At 43.7% G+C, this 17911-nt stretch overlaps 2 protein-coding genes across 2 annotated transcripts in view; both read right to left on the bottom strand.

Annotated features, from left to right (window-relative positions):
* Positions 1-5157: 5157 nt before the first annotated feature.
* LOC130297929 (zinc finger protein 420-like) overlaps positions 5158-17911 on the bottom strand; it is a gene marked incomplete at its 3' end in the record, with an annotated part of 40463 nt that continues 27709 nt past the window's right edge. Inside the window, exons 5-7 of the mRNA XM_056550777.1 lie at positions 11429-11509; positions 8297-8379; positions 5158-5970 (exon numbers count right to left, since the gene is read on the bottom strand). Of these exons, the coding sequence (XP_056406752.1) occupies positions 5158-5970; positions 8297-8379; positions 11429-11509 (977 nt within the window). The remainder of the gene's footprint in view (positions 5971-8296; positions 8380-11428; positions 11510-17911) is intronic.
* On the bottom strand, positions 11193-17514 carry LOC130297898 (uncharacterized). The gene is made up of 5 exons (XM_056550746.1): positions 17444-17514; positions 16027-16174; positions 15423-15602; positions 11893-12019; positions 11193-11809 (listed from the first exon to the last, which is right to left on the bottom strand). The coding sequence occupies exons 2-5, from the start codon at positions 16102-16104 to the stop codon at positions 11421-11423; spliced, it is 774 nt and encodes a 257-aa protein (XP_056406721.1). The 5' UTR covers positions 16105-16174; positions 17444-17514; the 3' UTR covers positions 11193-11420.

The following is a 17911-nucleotide window of genomic DNA, read 5'->3' as shown; positions in this document are numbered from 1 at the left end:
CCAGTGATTGGTCAGTCTATCACAGATTCATATTTATACACTAAAAAGACCGCGAAACAGGCGGTATGATTAATTCACATACAAATTACAGCATATATAAAATGAAAGCAGATATGTACTCACAAAGTATTGTTATTAAACAGCTAGAAAAAGAAGTATTAACTGATCTTTATCGCGTCTATTCGTTAAAAATGCAATTGCATGCCAACGAGAATTCTCCTGATGTCATGCCACGCCCCCTCCCATAGACTTGTATTGAGGGGGCACGGGCGTGACATCAAGAGGGGAGTGGCCGTGACATCATGATCCCCACAGCAGGCACCCAGAGTTCAGAACTTAATGTTCCCCTTTAAAACATCCCAGGTCTTCTACTTCTTCACGGCCATGGTTATACAGCTAATAATTTCGGGCGGCCCTATTCTTTAGAGCTGCATTTCTATTAGTTTGTATATCAGATAACAATAGAAGTGGGATTAATGCCTCTGACTATACCACAGGTCATTTACATCTAGGCCGAGCATTACATACTACACGACCAGGAGCTCCGAGCAGCGAGACTCCTAAAGCCATATATAGTGATTAGGATAATAAGATAAGATGGACATCGTAGTCAGGATCTAAGTTAGAAATCAAAGACAAGGAGGAAGTTGGAAGCTTGATATTGCGCTGCTTTTCTGGAGCTGATGGTGATTGCCAGACTTATAAACTTGCTTTTTTACTTCTCAGCCAAGTGTCAGAGGGGTGGGGCCAAGCTGCTCAATTGCTGATGTCTTGCACACCCTGCTTACGTAAGCAGGGCGTGCAAGGCAGCAGCAATTAAGTGTAAACGTTTCAGCGATGCCTGAAACGCATCATGGTGTTCACCTTCTTGTGTCTTGTAACTTTTCTCCAATAAACAGGACTCTGCATTGTCCACGCTGGTTATTTTTCCTTCTCATATGGACTTTGATGCCGCCATACACCTGCCGTGCTGTGGAGGGGACTTACCTGCAGGGAGCTGCCTATACACTTTACCTGTTTATAAATACAGTGATCCCTCAACTTACAGTGGTCTCAACATACAATAGTTTCAACATACAATGGTCTTTTCTGGACCATAGTAACTTGAAACCAGACTCAACATACACAATGTACAGACAGTCCAGATCTGGATAACTGGAAGATCTGACCAATCAGAATGGACAATCACTGGTAAAACCCCTGTATTACTCAAGTGTATGCACTGACTGGTGTCTGGTAGCGCCCCCTACAATACAGTGAGGTATTACATGTTCTGCATACTCTTTACCTGTGCCAGGGTTAGCTGCTCCTTTGGACACCAGGTGGGGGCGGCTCCATGTTACTTTTTTAGGACACTGTGTACTGTACAGGACCCCGAAGAAGCTCCTGTCCTCTACATAGACAGTGATTACAGCTCCCAGCAGATCTCTATTACTTTTATATGGAAGGATTTGCTTTATCTACATTAGTTATCTACTAATTTTCCTTAATCATCACTTTTTCCTATTTTTGGATGACATTTTGGTGGCTTCAGAACCAATTACCAGGTTTCCATAGAATTATGGTCTCAACATACAATGATTTCAACATACAATGGTCATCCTGGAACCAATTAATATTGTAACTTGAGGGACCACTGTATACTATTGATTTTTGTATATACTTTTAAAATATTTTTTTGTATATTTTTGTAACTTTATAAACAAGGCGCTCAACATCACGCTATATTGTGAAAACATTAATGCCTTCAATGGTATTGATCGTCCACCATGCGAGGCCATAAAACTTACCTTCTCCATTTGGATGTAAGACCGGCGTGTTCCTCCCTTATGTCTAGATTATAGTTATAAGTCCGCATTACCCTTTGTATATGAACGTGGGGTGCTTCCAGCTGTTTCCAGAGGCATCCGTCTCCATTTTTTGGCTATTTTTCATATCTTGTAAATCCTTCTGACATAATGGAAAGGTTTTTGATATATATTGTTTATATTTTTATGAGGATATCAATTCTATAGATTTTTAAGGTAATTTCACCTCCGGTCAGGTGACTCGTGACCCGGTAGGGATTCATTCACCGCTTATAATCAGGATGTAACTGTGAGTACTCATATCTATTTACCTGATGAAGAAGCCGGTTCGGGTTAGAAACTTAAAGGGATACTCTGCCTCCAGACATCTTATCCTTTATCGAAATGATAGGAGAATAAGATGTCTGATCCCGCAACTGAGACCCCCGTGATCTCTGTGCAGCACCTGTCATTCGTTTAGAACGCTGAGTGCGGGCTGTAGGGGTTGTGATGTCACGCCCCCTCAATGCAAGTCTATGGGAGGGGTCGTGATGGCAATCACGCCCCCTCCCATAGACTTGCATTGAGGGGGCGTGGTGTGATGTCACGACCCCCGCACCCAGCGTTCGGAACAAAATGCTCTGAACGCTGGGGCAGTGGAGTACTCCTTTAATGTTGCTTGTATGGAATAAACGACACCGTTCTGTTATTAGGATCTATGGTCAGATTCTTCTTCCATAACTAGTCTCAGTACTAGCACCAGCGGGTATCCTCCATTTTACCGCTGTGGATCGTGTGTGATCCTCTTCAAGTACATTCATCCCACCGAGGATCCTGCCAGACCTGGAGAGGATGCCGCGGCTGCTGACGGCCATCTTGGATTCCAATTAGGAGTCTACGTGCCAGTGCTGCTGGTGTGTCCTCAGCACAACATCTTCCGGTATGCCTTCTACCACCTACCTGCCAGGGTTTACCGGAACGTTACTACACCAGGAGCGCACCTTTTATTCTCGTCTAAGGAGATGATGGAGGCGCCGATGCTGCCAACCGAGGTGGGAAGTAAAAGCCCAGACAGGGGCAGATGCTGAGCAGCAAGAGGATAGGATCTTACTGACAAAGATGTTTAACCCCTTCAGGACTTTTTTTTTTTTCCATTTTTGCACTTTCGTTTTTTCCTCTCCTTCTAAAAATCATAACGCTTTCAGTTTTCCACCTACAGACCTATATGAGGCTTGTTTTATGCGTTAGCAATTTTACTTTGTAATGACATCAATCATTTCACCACAAAATCTGCAGTGAAACCTAAAAAAAATTATTTGTGGGACAAAATTGAAAAAAAATATGCCATTTTGTAATTTTTAGCAGCTTCCCTTTCTACGCAGTGCACTGTTCTGTAAAAATGACACCTTATGTTTATTTTGTAGGTCCATACAGTCACAAGGATACACAATTTATATAGGTTTTATTTTATTTTACTTCTTAAAAAAATTATAACTAAATGCACCAAAATTAGTATGTTTAAAATTGTCATATTCTGACCCCCATAACTTTTTTAATTTTCTGTATATGGGGATGTATGAGAGCTCAGTATTTGCACCCTGGTCTGTAGTTTCTATCGGTACCAAGATTTTTTATGGGACTTTTTGATCACTTTTTATAAATTGTTTTAGGGTATACAAAATGACCAAAAATACACAATTTTGGACTTTGGTATTTTTTACGTACACACCATTGACCCAGGGGAAACGGGCTACAGCAAGTACTTGTTTACTCCAGTCTCCGCCTCTAGGTGGAGGACACACCCCTTCTATCCTGAGATACTAAGGCTGGATGTATCACCTTTTATGAAACGAATAATATTCCTACAACACCGTATTCTCTACAGTTCGGTCGCATACGACAAATAACTCGTAACATTTACCAGTACTAAAAGGTGATGAGACGGTATCTAAAATATTACAACAAGGTGTAAGAATTAGACCACGAAAAGCAAAGTCTTTACAAAATAAGTTGTCACCCAGCAATTATTTTACAAACAGTAACCAGAATAATTGGCGCACATGTAAGGACAATTATAAATGTGGACGAGGTGCGGTCTGTGTAAATATATGCTGAATAAGACATCTTTATGATCCAGCAAAACAGGCAGAATATAAGATACAAAGTTTCATTACTGTCAATCCTCATGTTGTGTACTTGGCCACGAGCCAAATGTGTAATATACAATACGTGGGATGTTCATCCCGGAAGCTCAGAGTTAGGTTCTTAGAACATGTAAATATGCCCCATATATAGGTCTAGACAGTACATAGGTCTCTTTGGGGACTTACCAAGCACTATTTAGAAGTCCAGGCAGGTGATACATCCAGTCTTAGTATTTCCGGGATAGAAAGGGTGCGTCCTCCACCTAGAGGCGGAGACTGGAGTAACAAGTATTCTTGTGAGAAGCTTTTTGGATCTTATGTTTGGAGACTCGTTCTCCAACAGGTCTGAATTTCCGCAATGATTTATCATATATTTATTAAGCTATGTGATCTTCTTTCGTACATATGTTTGCACGGTTAATATTCTTGTCAAGAACAGAGATTATATCTGTATTATGTTACCGTATTATGATTAATCACCTGATACATGGATGTGACACAATATGGGGACATCGGCTGAGCAGCTTGCCGAACTTCCACATGTGATGCAAGTGTCTTATCCATCGGGCATCTCTTATCTCATATATGGGACCAGAGACCCCTTACATCCTGCTGCTTCAAAGGGCCTTTTACTTCAAAAGAAGACACAGCAGACAGACCCCAATTGACTGCAATACACAAACAAATATAGTGTGAATGACCCTCACCCCCAGGTCTTAGTTTATACACTATACACAGATACAATTATAAAACACATGTATGTTTCCATAATCAGGCCTTGGGCCTGACATTCTGATATAGAAAAATGGATTTTAAGATCTGAGACCGAAAATAGACGTGAAGACGGGAAACGCTCATCTAGGGTTTGTGATAAATAAAAGTATCTGCAGCGTCTTATGTTCAGAAGAGACGATCTTCAAGGGAGACGCGCGGATCCTGTCTGATGCCTTGAATTAAAGTCTCTATAATCATAATGAGAAGGGGGCGGGGACAACACTGACGCGTTACATTCCCTATATACAACGTCAGGGACAATATTATATTTATTATAAGTCCAGTGTGCGGAGATGAATATAAGAATAATAAATCATATAAGAAAGATAACTTTTATTAACAATTGGTAACAAGTTTGGAGATGCGGTATATGATATATGTATAAATGTCAGATATCCTATGTACATGGATAATATATAGATGTGTTATCTGCATCATTTACTGCTCTGAATTGGCTTCTCTCCTGTGTGAATTCTTAGATGTCTCTCAAGACTTGATTTCTGGGTAAAACATTTCCCACATTCTGAGCATGAGAATGGCTTCTCCCCTGTGTGAGTTCTTTGATGCTTAGCAAGACTTGATTTGTCAGTAAAACATTTACCACATTCTAAACATGAAAATGGCTTCTCCCCTGTGTGAGTTCTTTGATGTTTAACAAGACTTGATTGGTCAGTAAAACACTTTCTACATTCTGAACATGAAAATGGTTTCTCCCCTGTGTGAGTTCTTTGATGTACAGCAAGATGTGATTTATTAGTAAACCATTTCCCACATTCTGAGCATGAGAACAGCTTCTCTCCTGTGTGAGTTCGTTCATGTTGAACAAGAATTGATTTCTTAGTAAAACATTTCCCACATTCTGAGCATAAAAATGGCTTCTCCCCTGTGTGAGTTCTTTGATGTTTAACAAGACTTGATTTATAAGTAAAACATTTCCCACATTTTGAACATGAAAATGGCTTCTCTCCTGTGTGAGTTATTTGATGTCCAACAAGATGTTGTTTCTGAGTAAAACATTTTCCACATTTTGAACATGAAAATGGCTTCTTCCCTGTGTGAATTCTTTGATGTTTAACAAGATCTGATTTCTGAGCAAAACATTTTCCACATTCTGAACATGAAAATGGCCTATCTCCTGTATGAGTTCTTTGATGATTACCAAGACTTGATTGAAAAGTAAAACATTTCCCACATTCTGAACATGAAAATTGCCTCTCTCCTGTGTGAGTTCTTTGATGTGTAACAAGACGTGATTTAAAAGTAAAACATTTCCCACATTCTGAGCATGAATATGGTTTCTTTCCTGTATGAGCCTGTTGGTGTCCATCACACCTTCTGTGACTTTTATTTTGCTGAACATCCTGTGATGACTGAGAAGACAGGACCTGTATATAAGGATGAGATGACAGATCTTGGCTGTGAAGGGCTGAGGGTGTATCTGGGATAATGGAATGTTCTTCATATGTATCTTGTGTGATATCATCATCTGCTTTATAATCTGAAGATATAAGATTCTCCTCTGATCTCCTGGTACAAGAATCTGCAGAGAATAACACAGATTTTATTTTTGAGTATTAACCCCTTAACAACCCAGATAATTTAAGCTTTTGCGTTTTAATTTTTCTCCTCTCCTAAGAGCCGTTTGAGAGCTTTTTATTTTTGCGGGACCGATCTTTCGTTGTTATGACATCTTTCATTCAGTGTGTGGTAAAATTATTTTTCAGGTCAATGCAATCACAACGATATCTAATTTGCATAGTTTTCTTTATGCTTTACTGCTTTTTTATAACAATAACAAAAAGTTTTAAAATTTTACAAAAATAAATAAATAAATTATTGGTTTAGTCATTCGATTAAATTAATGCAGCACATAAGTACTGCACTGACCTATTAGAGCCGACCATTAGAGATGAGCGAACTTACAGTAAATCCGATTCGTCACGAACTTCTCGGCTCGGCGGTTGCTGACTTTTCCTGCATAAATTAGTTCAGCTTTCAGGTGCTCTGGAAAAGGTGGATACAATCCTAGGAAAGAGTCTCCTAGGACTGTATCCACCTTTTCCAGCCCAAGGGAGCACCTGAAAGCTGCAGGAAAAGTCATCAACTGCCGCGCCGAGAAGTTTGAGACGAATCGAATTTACTGTAAGTTCGCTCATCTCTACCGACCATAGACAGGTTGTATCAATAGCATAGTCCCAGCAGTGACAAAGGCTTCGGGCTGACATGATAATGGATCGGCTCCCAGTGATCGCTTCACAAAACACATGTAATCTTTAGATTGCATACACTGATTAGTGCTTCTCCATAGGAGAACAATGATCAGTGTTATCGGTGCTCCATTGCTTCAGCCTGGCATAGCTGACTGCAAGGTTGGAGCACCAATCGGACAGCAGGGAGGAAGGTAAGAGACCTCCTGCCATCCTCTCAGCTGATTGGGATGCCGTGGATCCGCCGAGGCAGCCGTGATCAACCCACTGAGCTAGCCGGGAATAGGATTTACCGATTTCAGACGCAGCGATCAACTTCTAAAGAGTTATTTCCAGACATACAGGGAGAATTATGAAAACCTGTGCAGACAAAGAGCCGTGCAGTTACCCCTAGCAACCAATCAGATTGCTTCTTTCATTTCTGACAGGCCTCTTTAAAAAAAAAAATGAAAGAAGCGATCTGATTGGTTGCTAGGGGCAACTGCACTGCTCTTCCTCTATACAGGTTTTTATAAATCTCCCCATAATGTCTGGCATTAGCCATGGGCGGGGTTGCTGATAGCTTCATACAGCGGGGTCCGCAGTGGATGTAAATATACATCCATTTGCGGGAAGGGGTTAAATTTCAGAATCTGATATGTGATGATGCTATCCTGTAGTTCAGAGTAAGTCATTAAAAAACAAACAAAAAATAAAACACTATGTAAATTGGGTATAGTAGTAATTGTGCTGACGCAAAGAATCAACCAGAGTGGATGTCAGCCAGACCATAGTCATACATAGTAATTACAATCAGGAACAACAGAAACGCGCTTTGAGATCAGACTGCCTCTGCCCTTACGTGGTCTCTGTTGCACTTAAATAGCCAGGACCCAGCAGGGAAGGGGCTGGCTGATTGCAGGTAGCCAGGGAAATAAGGAGCTATCATTAATATCAGCCAAGGTTTTGAGGTAAATATGTTATGACCTTCTTTTATTTTCGTTGTATTCCCGCCGCTCTGCCCACCCAAGATCTGTCCCTGCCAGGATCTCAGGTGCAAGTGTTTCCTGGCTAGGTTTGGTATGATCCGAGCAAAGGGCCCAATTTGCCACAATAAAGACACATTCCCTCGCTCCTACTATAATCCCTCTCCACTGCCGGAAGGGGGTGGTCCTGAGTTGCATTGGTTCGATCCCTTTAAACGTTTTAGAACCAGGAGGCATGGGGGGTGAGGGAGGCATGGGAGGTGAGGGAGGCATGAGAGGTGAGGGAGGCATGGGAGGTGAGGGAGGCATGGGAGGGCATGAATACTGAGGTGACGATCTGACAGGAGGCCTCCACAAGTGGTTCTGAACCTACTGTCAATTAAGACGGTGAAAGACAAAAGCTCCTTGAGATCTCTGACCACAATCTCATCTTGTATAATATCGGAGAGTCCACGAGAGAACGTGTCTACCAGCGCTTCCTTATCCCAGCACACTTCTGCTGCTAGAATACAGATCCATTATAGTGAAAATGTTTGGTGCTGGAGGATTGTCTGCATCATCCGGATTCATGGCCCTTGTGTAATGTCAGGAACCACAAAACCAGATGGAGATGATAGTGCAGAACAAATCACCTTTATTATAATAATGGAAAATACAAAAATAAAAAACAGAAGAATCCAGGGACCTGGTCAGATACACAGAAAGGGATCAGGAGCCAAAGTAGGTACTAAGGAAAAGCCCAAGTCAGAAGAAAGGAAAGAAGTGTAGTCAGAAGTCAGGACCAGGATTAAGAACAAGAGTGGATGTGGGACAGTCCAGGGTCATACACAGGTCATCACAATAAGGAACAACAGGAGCATGCATGGAAATCAGAGAATACACAGGGGCAGAGCCTTGCAGAACTGAAGCAGATTAAATAGCCAGGACCCAGCAGGAAAGAGGCTGGTTAATTAGACGGTAGCCAGGGAAACGCGGTGCTGCTCGTTAATAACAGCTGAGGTGTTCTTGTCTGCTGAGAAACAAGTATTGGAGTGGGGGAAGGGAGAGAATCCTAGTTATGTCACTACATCCATCCTCTAAAGACTCTTCTGTTATCTGGTATATGTCTCCATGTTGTGTATTGTGTTATCTGGTATATATCTCCATGTTGTGTATTGTGTTATCTGGTATATGTCTCCATGTTGTGTATTGTGTTATCTGGTATATGTCTCCATGTTGTGTATAGTGTTATCTGGTATATGTCTCCATGTTGTGTATTGTGTTATCTGGTATATGTCTCCATGTTGTGTATTGTGTTATCCGGTATATGTCTCCATGTTGTGTAATGTGCTATCTGGTATATGTCTCCATGTTGTGTATAGTGTTATCTGGTATATGTCTCCATGTTGTGTATTGTGTTATCTGGTATATGTCTCCATGTTGTGTATTGTGTTATCTGGTATATGTCTCCATGTTGTGTAATGTGTTATCTGGTATATGTCTCCATGTTGTGTATTGTGTTATCTGGTATATGTCTCCATGTTGTGTATTGTGTTATCTGGTATATGTCTCCATGTTGTGTATTGTGTTACCTGGTATATATCTCCATGTTGTGTATTGTGTTATCTGGTATATGTCTCCATGTTGTGTATCGTGTTATCTGGTATATGTCTCCATGTTGTGTAATGTGTTATCTGGTATATGTCTCCATGTTGTGTATCGTGTTTTCTAGTATATGTCTCCATGTTGTGTATTGTGTTATCTGGTATATGTCTCCATGTTGTGTATTGTGTTATCTGGTATATGTCTCCATGTTGTGTATTGTGTTATCTGGTATATGTCTACATGTTGTGTATAGTGTTATCTGGTATATGTCTCCATGTTGTGTATTGTGTTATCTGGTATATGTCTCCATGTTGTGTATCGTGTTATCTGGTATATGTCTCCATGTTGTGTATTGTGTTATCTGGTATATATGTCTCCATGTTGTGTATTGTGTTATCTGGTATATGTCTACATGTTGTGTATAGTGTTATCTGGTATATGTCTCCATGTTGTGTATTGTGTTATCTGGTATATGTCTCCATGTTGTGTATCGTGTTATCTGGTATATGTCTCCATGTTGTGTATTGTGTTATCTGGTATATGTCTCCATGTTGTGTATCCTGTTATCTGGTACATGTCTCCATGTTGTGTATTGTGTTATCCGGTATATGTCTCCATGTTGTGTATTGTGTTATCTGATATATGTCTCCATGTTGTGTATCGTGTTATCTGGTATATGTCTCCATGTTGTGTATCGTGTTATCTGGTATATGTCTCCATGTTGTGTATCGTGTTATCTGGTATATGTCTCCATGTTGTGTATTGTGTTATCTGGTATATGTCTACATGTTGTGTATAGTGTTATCTGGTATATGTCTCCATGTTGTGTATCGTGTTTTCTAGTATATGTCTCCATGTTGTGTATTGTGTTATCTGGTACATGTCTCCATGTTGTGTATTGTGTTATCTGGTATATGTCTCCATGTTGTATTGTGTTATCTGGTATATGTCTCCATGTTGTGTATTCTGTTAGCACACAGTAACTTGATAAGAGTCTAATGTTTCCTAAGACCCAAATTTGGGTCAATACTTTTCCCTCGTCAGTACGGACAAGATATGATTAATGTGTACCTGTCAGATACACCCCCCCCCCACCACCACCACCACCAAAAAAACAACCAAAACAGTTATATGTTGCTCAGTACCTCATTCTGATCATGTACATCTCATTGTTATGTGTCTATGTATATTTACCTATATTTCTCTCAGAATTACCTTTATTTACTTGCCATCATTGCTCGGTGAGGTTTCTGTCCTTGCAGAGGCGGGGGGGGAGTGTCCCTCTCTTCTCCTCACTGTGATGACTCCTCCCCCTCCCTCTGCTCTGACTCACAGAGGGCCCTGGACCTGCCTGCAGCCCTGTCCATTACTCATGGTGTCCATGACATGTCGATGACCACTGGACACTGCAGGACTGGTATGTGTCCCAGGAGGCAGGGGACCCCTAGTGGACAGTTTTTTTTAATGGCTTTTTCAGTATGAAATACTGAAAATGTTCTGATGAAAGCAATTACAAAATATATTGGGGGAGATTTATCAAAACCTGTCCAGAGGAAAATTGCTAAGTTGCCCATAGCAACCAATCAGATCGCTTCTTTCATTGTTCACAGGCCCTTTCTAAACTAAAAGAAGCGATCTGATTGGTTCCTATGGGCAACTCAGCAACATTTCCTCTGGACAGGTTTTGATAAATCTTCCCCATTGTTTATGCGTGCTTTATAATATATCAAAAGTTATTGTATCTGACAGTGCCCATTGAAGAAATCGGCCTCGTACACATTGGTATATTATTATTATATTGGTATATGTCCATGTTCCAGCTGTAGTATCATATTAGTTTACATTAGAAGAATATACAGCAGGAAAGAGACAGGACACAGAGATTAAAGGATTCTACACAATTACTTCAGCAGAAGAATCTGTGACTCTATATTAATGTGTATCTATATTCAGTTGTTACTACTCACCTGGGCGTTTATCAGTATGAAAATCCTCCTTATACTGCTCATCACCGCTCATATCTGTCTCTTCTTTTTCATCCTTTATATCTGTAGTATTATTATAGATCAGATCTTTGTCTGTAGGAATGTCCTCCTTATACTGCTCATCACCGCTCTCATCTGTCTCTTCTTCTTCATTTATATATGTACCATTAATATAGATCAGATCTTTCTCTGTAGGAATGTTCTCCTTATACTGCTCATCGCTGCTCACATTTGTTTCTTCTTCTTCCTTTATATATGTACCATTAATATAGATCAGATCTTTCCCTAAAGGAATGTCCTCCATATTCTGCTCATCAAGAGGACGGGGACACCTCTCTGGTGCTGTTTTCTTACAGGATTTGACTGTATGGAACACATACAGAGACTGAATTAATTCTTTACATACAAATAATGAGAGGACGTGTGTATATAGTCATGTCTATTACCTGGTGATGTGAGGGGCTGCTGATCCTCCATCATGACCTGATCCTTGTACTGATCCTTGTGTCCTTCTACATACTCCCACTCCTCCATGGAGAAATAGACCGCCACGTCCTGACACCTTATAGGAACCTGACACATAATGATACAATCATCACCCCGACCCCTCCAGTGGTGTTATTGTATAATGTCCCAGCATTCCCAGCAGTGTCACCTCTCCAGTCATCACCAGACCCCTCCATTACTGTATAATGTCCCAGCAGTGTCACCTCTCCAGTCATCACCAGACCCCTCCATTACTGTATAATGTCCCAGCAGTGTCACCTCTCCAGTCATCACCAGACCCCTCCATTACTGTATAATGTCCCAGCAGTGTCACCTCTCCAGTCATCACCAGACCCCTCCATTACTGTATAATGTCCCAGCAGTGTCACCTCTCCAGTCATCACCAGACCCCTCCATTGCTGTATAAAGTCCCAGCAGTGTCACCTCTCCAGTCAGCACCAGACCCCTCCATTACTGTATAATGTCCAAGCAGTGTCACCTCTCCAGTCATCCCCAGACCTCTCCATTACTGTATAATGTCCCAGCATTCCCAGCAGTGTCACCTCTCCAGTCATCACCAGACCCTCCATTACTGTATAATGTCCCAGCAGGGTCACCTCTCCAGTCATCACCAGACCCCTCCATTACTGTATAATGTCCCAGCAGGGTCACCTCTCCAGTCATCACCAGACCCCTCCATTACTGTATAATGTCCCAGCAGTGTCACCTCTCCAGTCATCACCAGACCCCTCCATTGCTGTATAAAGTCCCAGCAGTGTCACCTCTCCAGTCATCCCCAGACCTCTCCATTACTGTATAAAGTCCCAGCAGTGTCACCTCTCCAGTCATCCCCAGACCTCTCCATTACTGTATAATGTCCCAGCAGTGTCACCTCTCCAGTCATCACCAGACCCCTCCATTGCTGTATAAAGTCCCAGCAGTGTCACCTCTCCAGTCATCCCCAGACCTCTCCATTACTGTATAATGTCCCAGCATTCCCAGCAGTGTCACCTCTCCAGTCATCACCAGACCCTCCATTACTGTATAATGTCCCAGCAGGGTCACCTCTCCAGTCATCACCAGACCCCTCCATTACTGTATAATGTCCCAGCAGGGTCACCTCTCCAGTCATCACCAGACCCCTCCATTACTGTATAATGTCCCAGCATTCCCAGCAGTGTCACCTCTCCAGTCATCACCAGACCCCTCCATTACTGTATAATGTCCCAGCATTCCCAGCAGTGTCACCTCTCCAGTCATCACCAGACCCCTCCATTACTGTATAATGTCCCAGCAGTGTCACCTCTCCAGTCATCACCAGACCCCTCCATTACTGTATAATGTCCCAGCAGTGTCACCTCTCCAGTCATCACCAGACCCCTCCATTACTGTATAATATCCCAGCAGTGTCACCTCTCCAGTCATCACCAGACCCCTCCATTACTGTATAATATCCCAGCAGTGTCACCTCTCCAGTCATCACCAGACCCCTCCATTACTGTATAATGTCCCAGCAGTGTCACCTCTCCAGTCATCACCAGACGCCTCTATTACTGTATAATGTCCCAGCATTCCCAGCAGTGTCACCTCTCCAGTTATCACCAGACCCCTCCATTACTGTATAATGTCCCAGCAGTGTCACCTCTCCAGTCATCACCAGACCCCTCCATTACTGTATAATGTCCCAGCAGTATCACCTCTCCCGTCATCTCCAGTCCCCTCCATTACTGTATAATGTCCCAGCATTCCCAGCAGTGTCACCTCTCCAGTCATCACCAGACCCCTCCATTACTGTATAATGTCCCAGCAGTGTCACCTCTCCAGTCATCACCAGACCCCTCCATTACGGTATAATGTCCCAGCAGTGTCACCTCTCCAGTCATCACCAGACCCCTCCATTACTGTATAATGTCCCAGCAGTGTCACCTCTCCAGTCATCACCAGACCCCTCCATTACTGTATAATGTCCCAGCAGGGTCACCTCTCCAGTCATCACCAGACCCCTCCATTACTGTATAATGTCCCAGCAGTGTCACCTCTCCAGTCATCACCAGACGCCTCCATTACTGTATAATGTCCCAGCATTCCCAGCAGTGTCACCTCTCCAGTCATCACCAGACCCCTCCCTTACTGTATAATGTCCCAGCAGTGTCACCTCTCCAGTCATCACCAGACCCCTCCATTACTGTATAATGTCCCAGCAGTGTCACCTCTCTAGTCATCAGACCTCTCCATTACTGTATAATGTCCCAGCAGGGTCACCTCTCCAGTCATCACCAGACCCCTCCATTACTGTATAATGTCCCAGCAGTGTCACCTCTCCAGTCATCACCAGACCCCTCCATTACTGTATAATGTCCCAGCAGTGTCACCTCTCCAGTCATCACCAGACCCCTCCATTACTGTATAATGTCCCAGCAGTGTCACCTCTCCAGTCATCACCAGACCCCTCCATTACTGTATAATGTCCCAGCAGGGTCACCTCTCCAGTCATCACCAGACCCCTCCATTACTGTATAATGTCCCAGCAGTGTCACCTCTCCAGTCATCACCAGACCCCTCCATTACTGTATAATGTCCCAGCAGTGTCACCTCTCCAGTCATCACCAGACCCCTCTATTACTGTATAATGTCCCAGCAGTGTCACCTCTCCAGTCATCACCAGACCCCTCCATTACTGTATAATGTCCCAGCAGGGTCACCTCTCCAGTCATCACCAGACCCCTCCATTACTGTATAATGTCCCAGCAGTGTCACCTCTCCAGTCATCACTAGACCCCTCCATTACTGTATAATGTCCCAGCAGTGTCACCTCTCCAGTCATCACCAGACCCCTCCATTACTGTACAATGTCCCAGCAGTGTCACCTCTCCAGTCATCACCAGACCCCTCCATTACTGTATAATGTCCCAGCAGGGTCACCTCTCCAGTCATCACCAGACCCCTCCATTACTATATAATGTCCCAGCAGTGTCACCTCTCCAGTCATCACCAGACCCCTCCATTACTGTATAATGTCCCAGCAGTGTCACCTCTCCAGTCATCACCAGACCCCTCCATTACTGTATAATGTCCCAGCAGTGTCACCTCTCCAGTCATCACCAGACCCCTCCATTACTGTTTAATGTCCCAGCAGGGTCACCTCTCCAGTCATCACTAGACCCCTCCATTACTGTATAATGTCCCAGCATTCCCAGCAGTGTCACCTCTCCAGTCATCACCAGACCCCTCCCTTACTGTATAATGTCCCAGCAGTGTCACCTCTCCAGTCATCACCAGACCCCTCCATTACTGTATAATGTCCCAGCAGTGTCACCTCTCCAGTCATCACCAGACCCCTCCATTACTGTATAATGTCCCAGCATTCCCAGCAGGGTAACCTCTCCAGTCATCACCAGACCCCTCCATTACTGTATAATGTCCCAGCAGTGTCACCTCTCCAGTCATCCCCAGACCCCTCCATTACTGTATAATGTCCCAGCAGGGTCACCTCTCCAGTCAGCAGCTCCACCATCTTGTTGATGAGTTCTCGGATCTTCTGTTCATCCATTTCCTCATGTATCAGGGAGTGAGGTGGGGACCCCGGGATTGGGCTCAGGGTTCTTCCCCATCCTTCACACACAGGGGCCCGACAGCGCCCACTAGAGGACTTCTTGACTACTGTGTAATCCTGTGTATGGAGAGACACATTAATATCACTACATACATTCCCAGAATCCCTCACCTCTCCAGTCATATCCATCTGTTATTACATAGATAAGAATGAGGTCATGTGACATCACTCCCAGGATCCCTCACCTCTCCAGTCATATCCATCTGTTATTACAGAGATAAGAATGAGGTCATGTGACATCACTCCCAGAATCCCTCACCTCTCCAGTCATATCCATCTGTTATTACATAGATAAGAATGAGGTCATGTGACATCACTCCCAGAATCCCTCACCTCTCCAGTCATATCCATCTGTTATGACATAGATAAGAATGAGGTCATGTGACATCACTCCCAGAATCCCTCACCTCTCCTGTCATATCCATCTGTTATTACATAGATAAGAATGAGGTCATGTGACATCACTCCCAGAATCCCTCACCTCTCCAGTAAGCCGGAAGAGTATCTGTAGGGTGAGGTTTATGATCCTGTCGGCCATCTTGTTCCTGTCTCTCTCCATGGTTGATGGGTCATCCAGGAGAATTCTCTTATATAGAAGATATCAGCAGAGGATCCTGGATTGGAGAAACCTGAAGGGACGAAGAGGAGACGATGTTAAACCGCACCAGATTCTATGGAGAAATATCAGATTTCTCTATAAAACAAAATCCATTGTCCGAGGGCTGTAAAATAAGAGACTAGAGCGCACTCCCCTCTCCCGTCCAGTGGTGGCGCTCTGGTCCTCCAGGTCTTCTGAGGTCGCTCTCCCTGCTCTGCTGAAGACGTTGTGAATCCATTTCTCCTAATCTCTGAGGCTGCGGTGTATTCAGAACGTCTTCATCAGAGCAGGGAGAAGAATAGAGGGATTCAATATGACATTGTCCAATGAAGAATAGTGAAATGTGTCCACTAGGGGGCACAATATACATCACAATTACATCAGGATTTTATGTGAATTGTGATATGTCCCCTGGAAGAACCTGCTATTACCTGCAGCAGAGGCCGAGCATCATATACCGTTACACACGCAGGGTCTGGGCCACCACCGGAGTCAGTGTTTCCCAAGCAGGGTGCCTCCAGCTGTTACAGCATTTGTCTGTCAGGGCATGCTGGGAGTTGTAGTTTTACAACAGCTGGAGGCACGCTGGTTTGGAAACACTGTCTATAGTAATAATAGGGGCGCGGGAGAAACTTAAAAAACCTGATGCTTACATAGTCCTGTATGGAAGAAGTGGCTGATACCCGGAGAAAAGAGACTGACCAGGTGACAGGATGGGCGGGTAAGTGACCTGATACCTTCACCATCCAGACATCCCCTGGGGGGCAGTATAGGCAGGAAATCAGGAAACAACCGCTGGTCGGCACGGCGCTCCCTAGAAAAACAACCGTACAGCGCCATGTCTAAGCCACGCCCACCTACATTATTTTATTACAAAAATGGGATATAAACTTATTAGGGGAGGGGCTTCTATTACAAACCCTGAATAACGCTCTGCCATAGTGATCAGTGTTATCGGTGCTCGGCTTATACAGGCTGTGGAGGTGTCTGTATACTTAGAGCACCGATCTGAGTACAGAGCACGGTAAGGGGCCCTCCGGCCGTCATCTCAGCTGATCTAGACTCCGCCCCCCAACAACTGCATTTTACTCATTTTAGATTCTGCAATCGACTTTGATCATGGAATCTAAAGGGTTAATGGCGATGAGCGTCATTAGTGGTGAGTCCTGGCTGCTTATAGCTCCTGAACTCACCTCAAAGTCCCATATGGGGCACAGAATGTAAATATACATCGTGTCCTTAAGGGTTAATAATAAACATCCCCAATAATCCTGATCTGATGGTGACCGCACACACATACCTGTATCTGTAGAGGAGCCGTGTACTTACAGGACCTGTGATGATGTCACCGTCATGTGATCAGTCACATGGAGGAGGAGGAGTCACATGATCAGGGGCTGCTGCTCTGAGAGATCTCCACACACAACACAACAGCAGTGACTGCCCCACCAGGACCTGCTCTGTATCTGCTACATGCAGGAGGTGTAGGACCTGTGATGATGTCACAATCATGTGACCAGTACATTTGGGGGCAAAGTATAGCAGTAAAGATGCGACTGCGGCTGAAGGACCTGTGGGGAGGATCATGTGACAGGAGTGGGCGGGGCTCAGCAGTGCAGGATACACGGGATGGTGAGTTAAGGACCTGTGAGAATGATCATGTGACAGCAGAGTCCCGATTGATCACATGACTTCATCGCAGGTCCTGTAAGCACACGGCTCCTGTACGGCTCTGCTGGTGGAGGTATGTGTGGTCACATGTTGCTGT

The sequence above is a fragment of the Hyla sarda genome, assembly GCF_029499605.1.
Source record: "Hyla sarda isolate aHylSar1 chromosome 1 unlocalized genomic scaffold, aHylSar1.hap1 SUPER_1_unloc_1, whole genome shotgun sequence".
Classification (NCBI taxonomy): domain Eukaryota; kingdom Metazoa; phylum Chordata; class Amphibia; order Anura; family Hylidae; genus Hyla; species Hyla sarda.
This window is presented reverse-complemented; position numbering and strand designations above follow the sequence as displayed.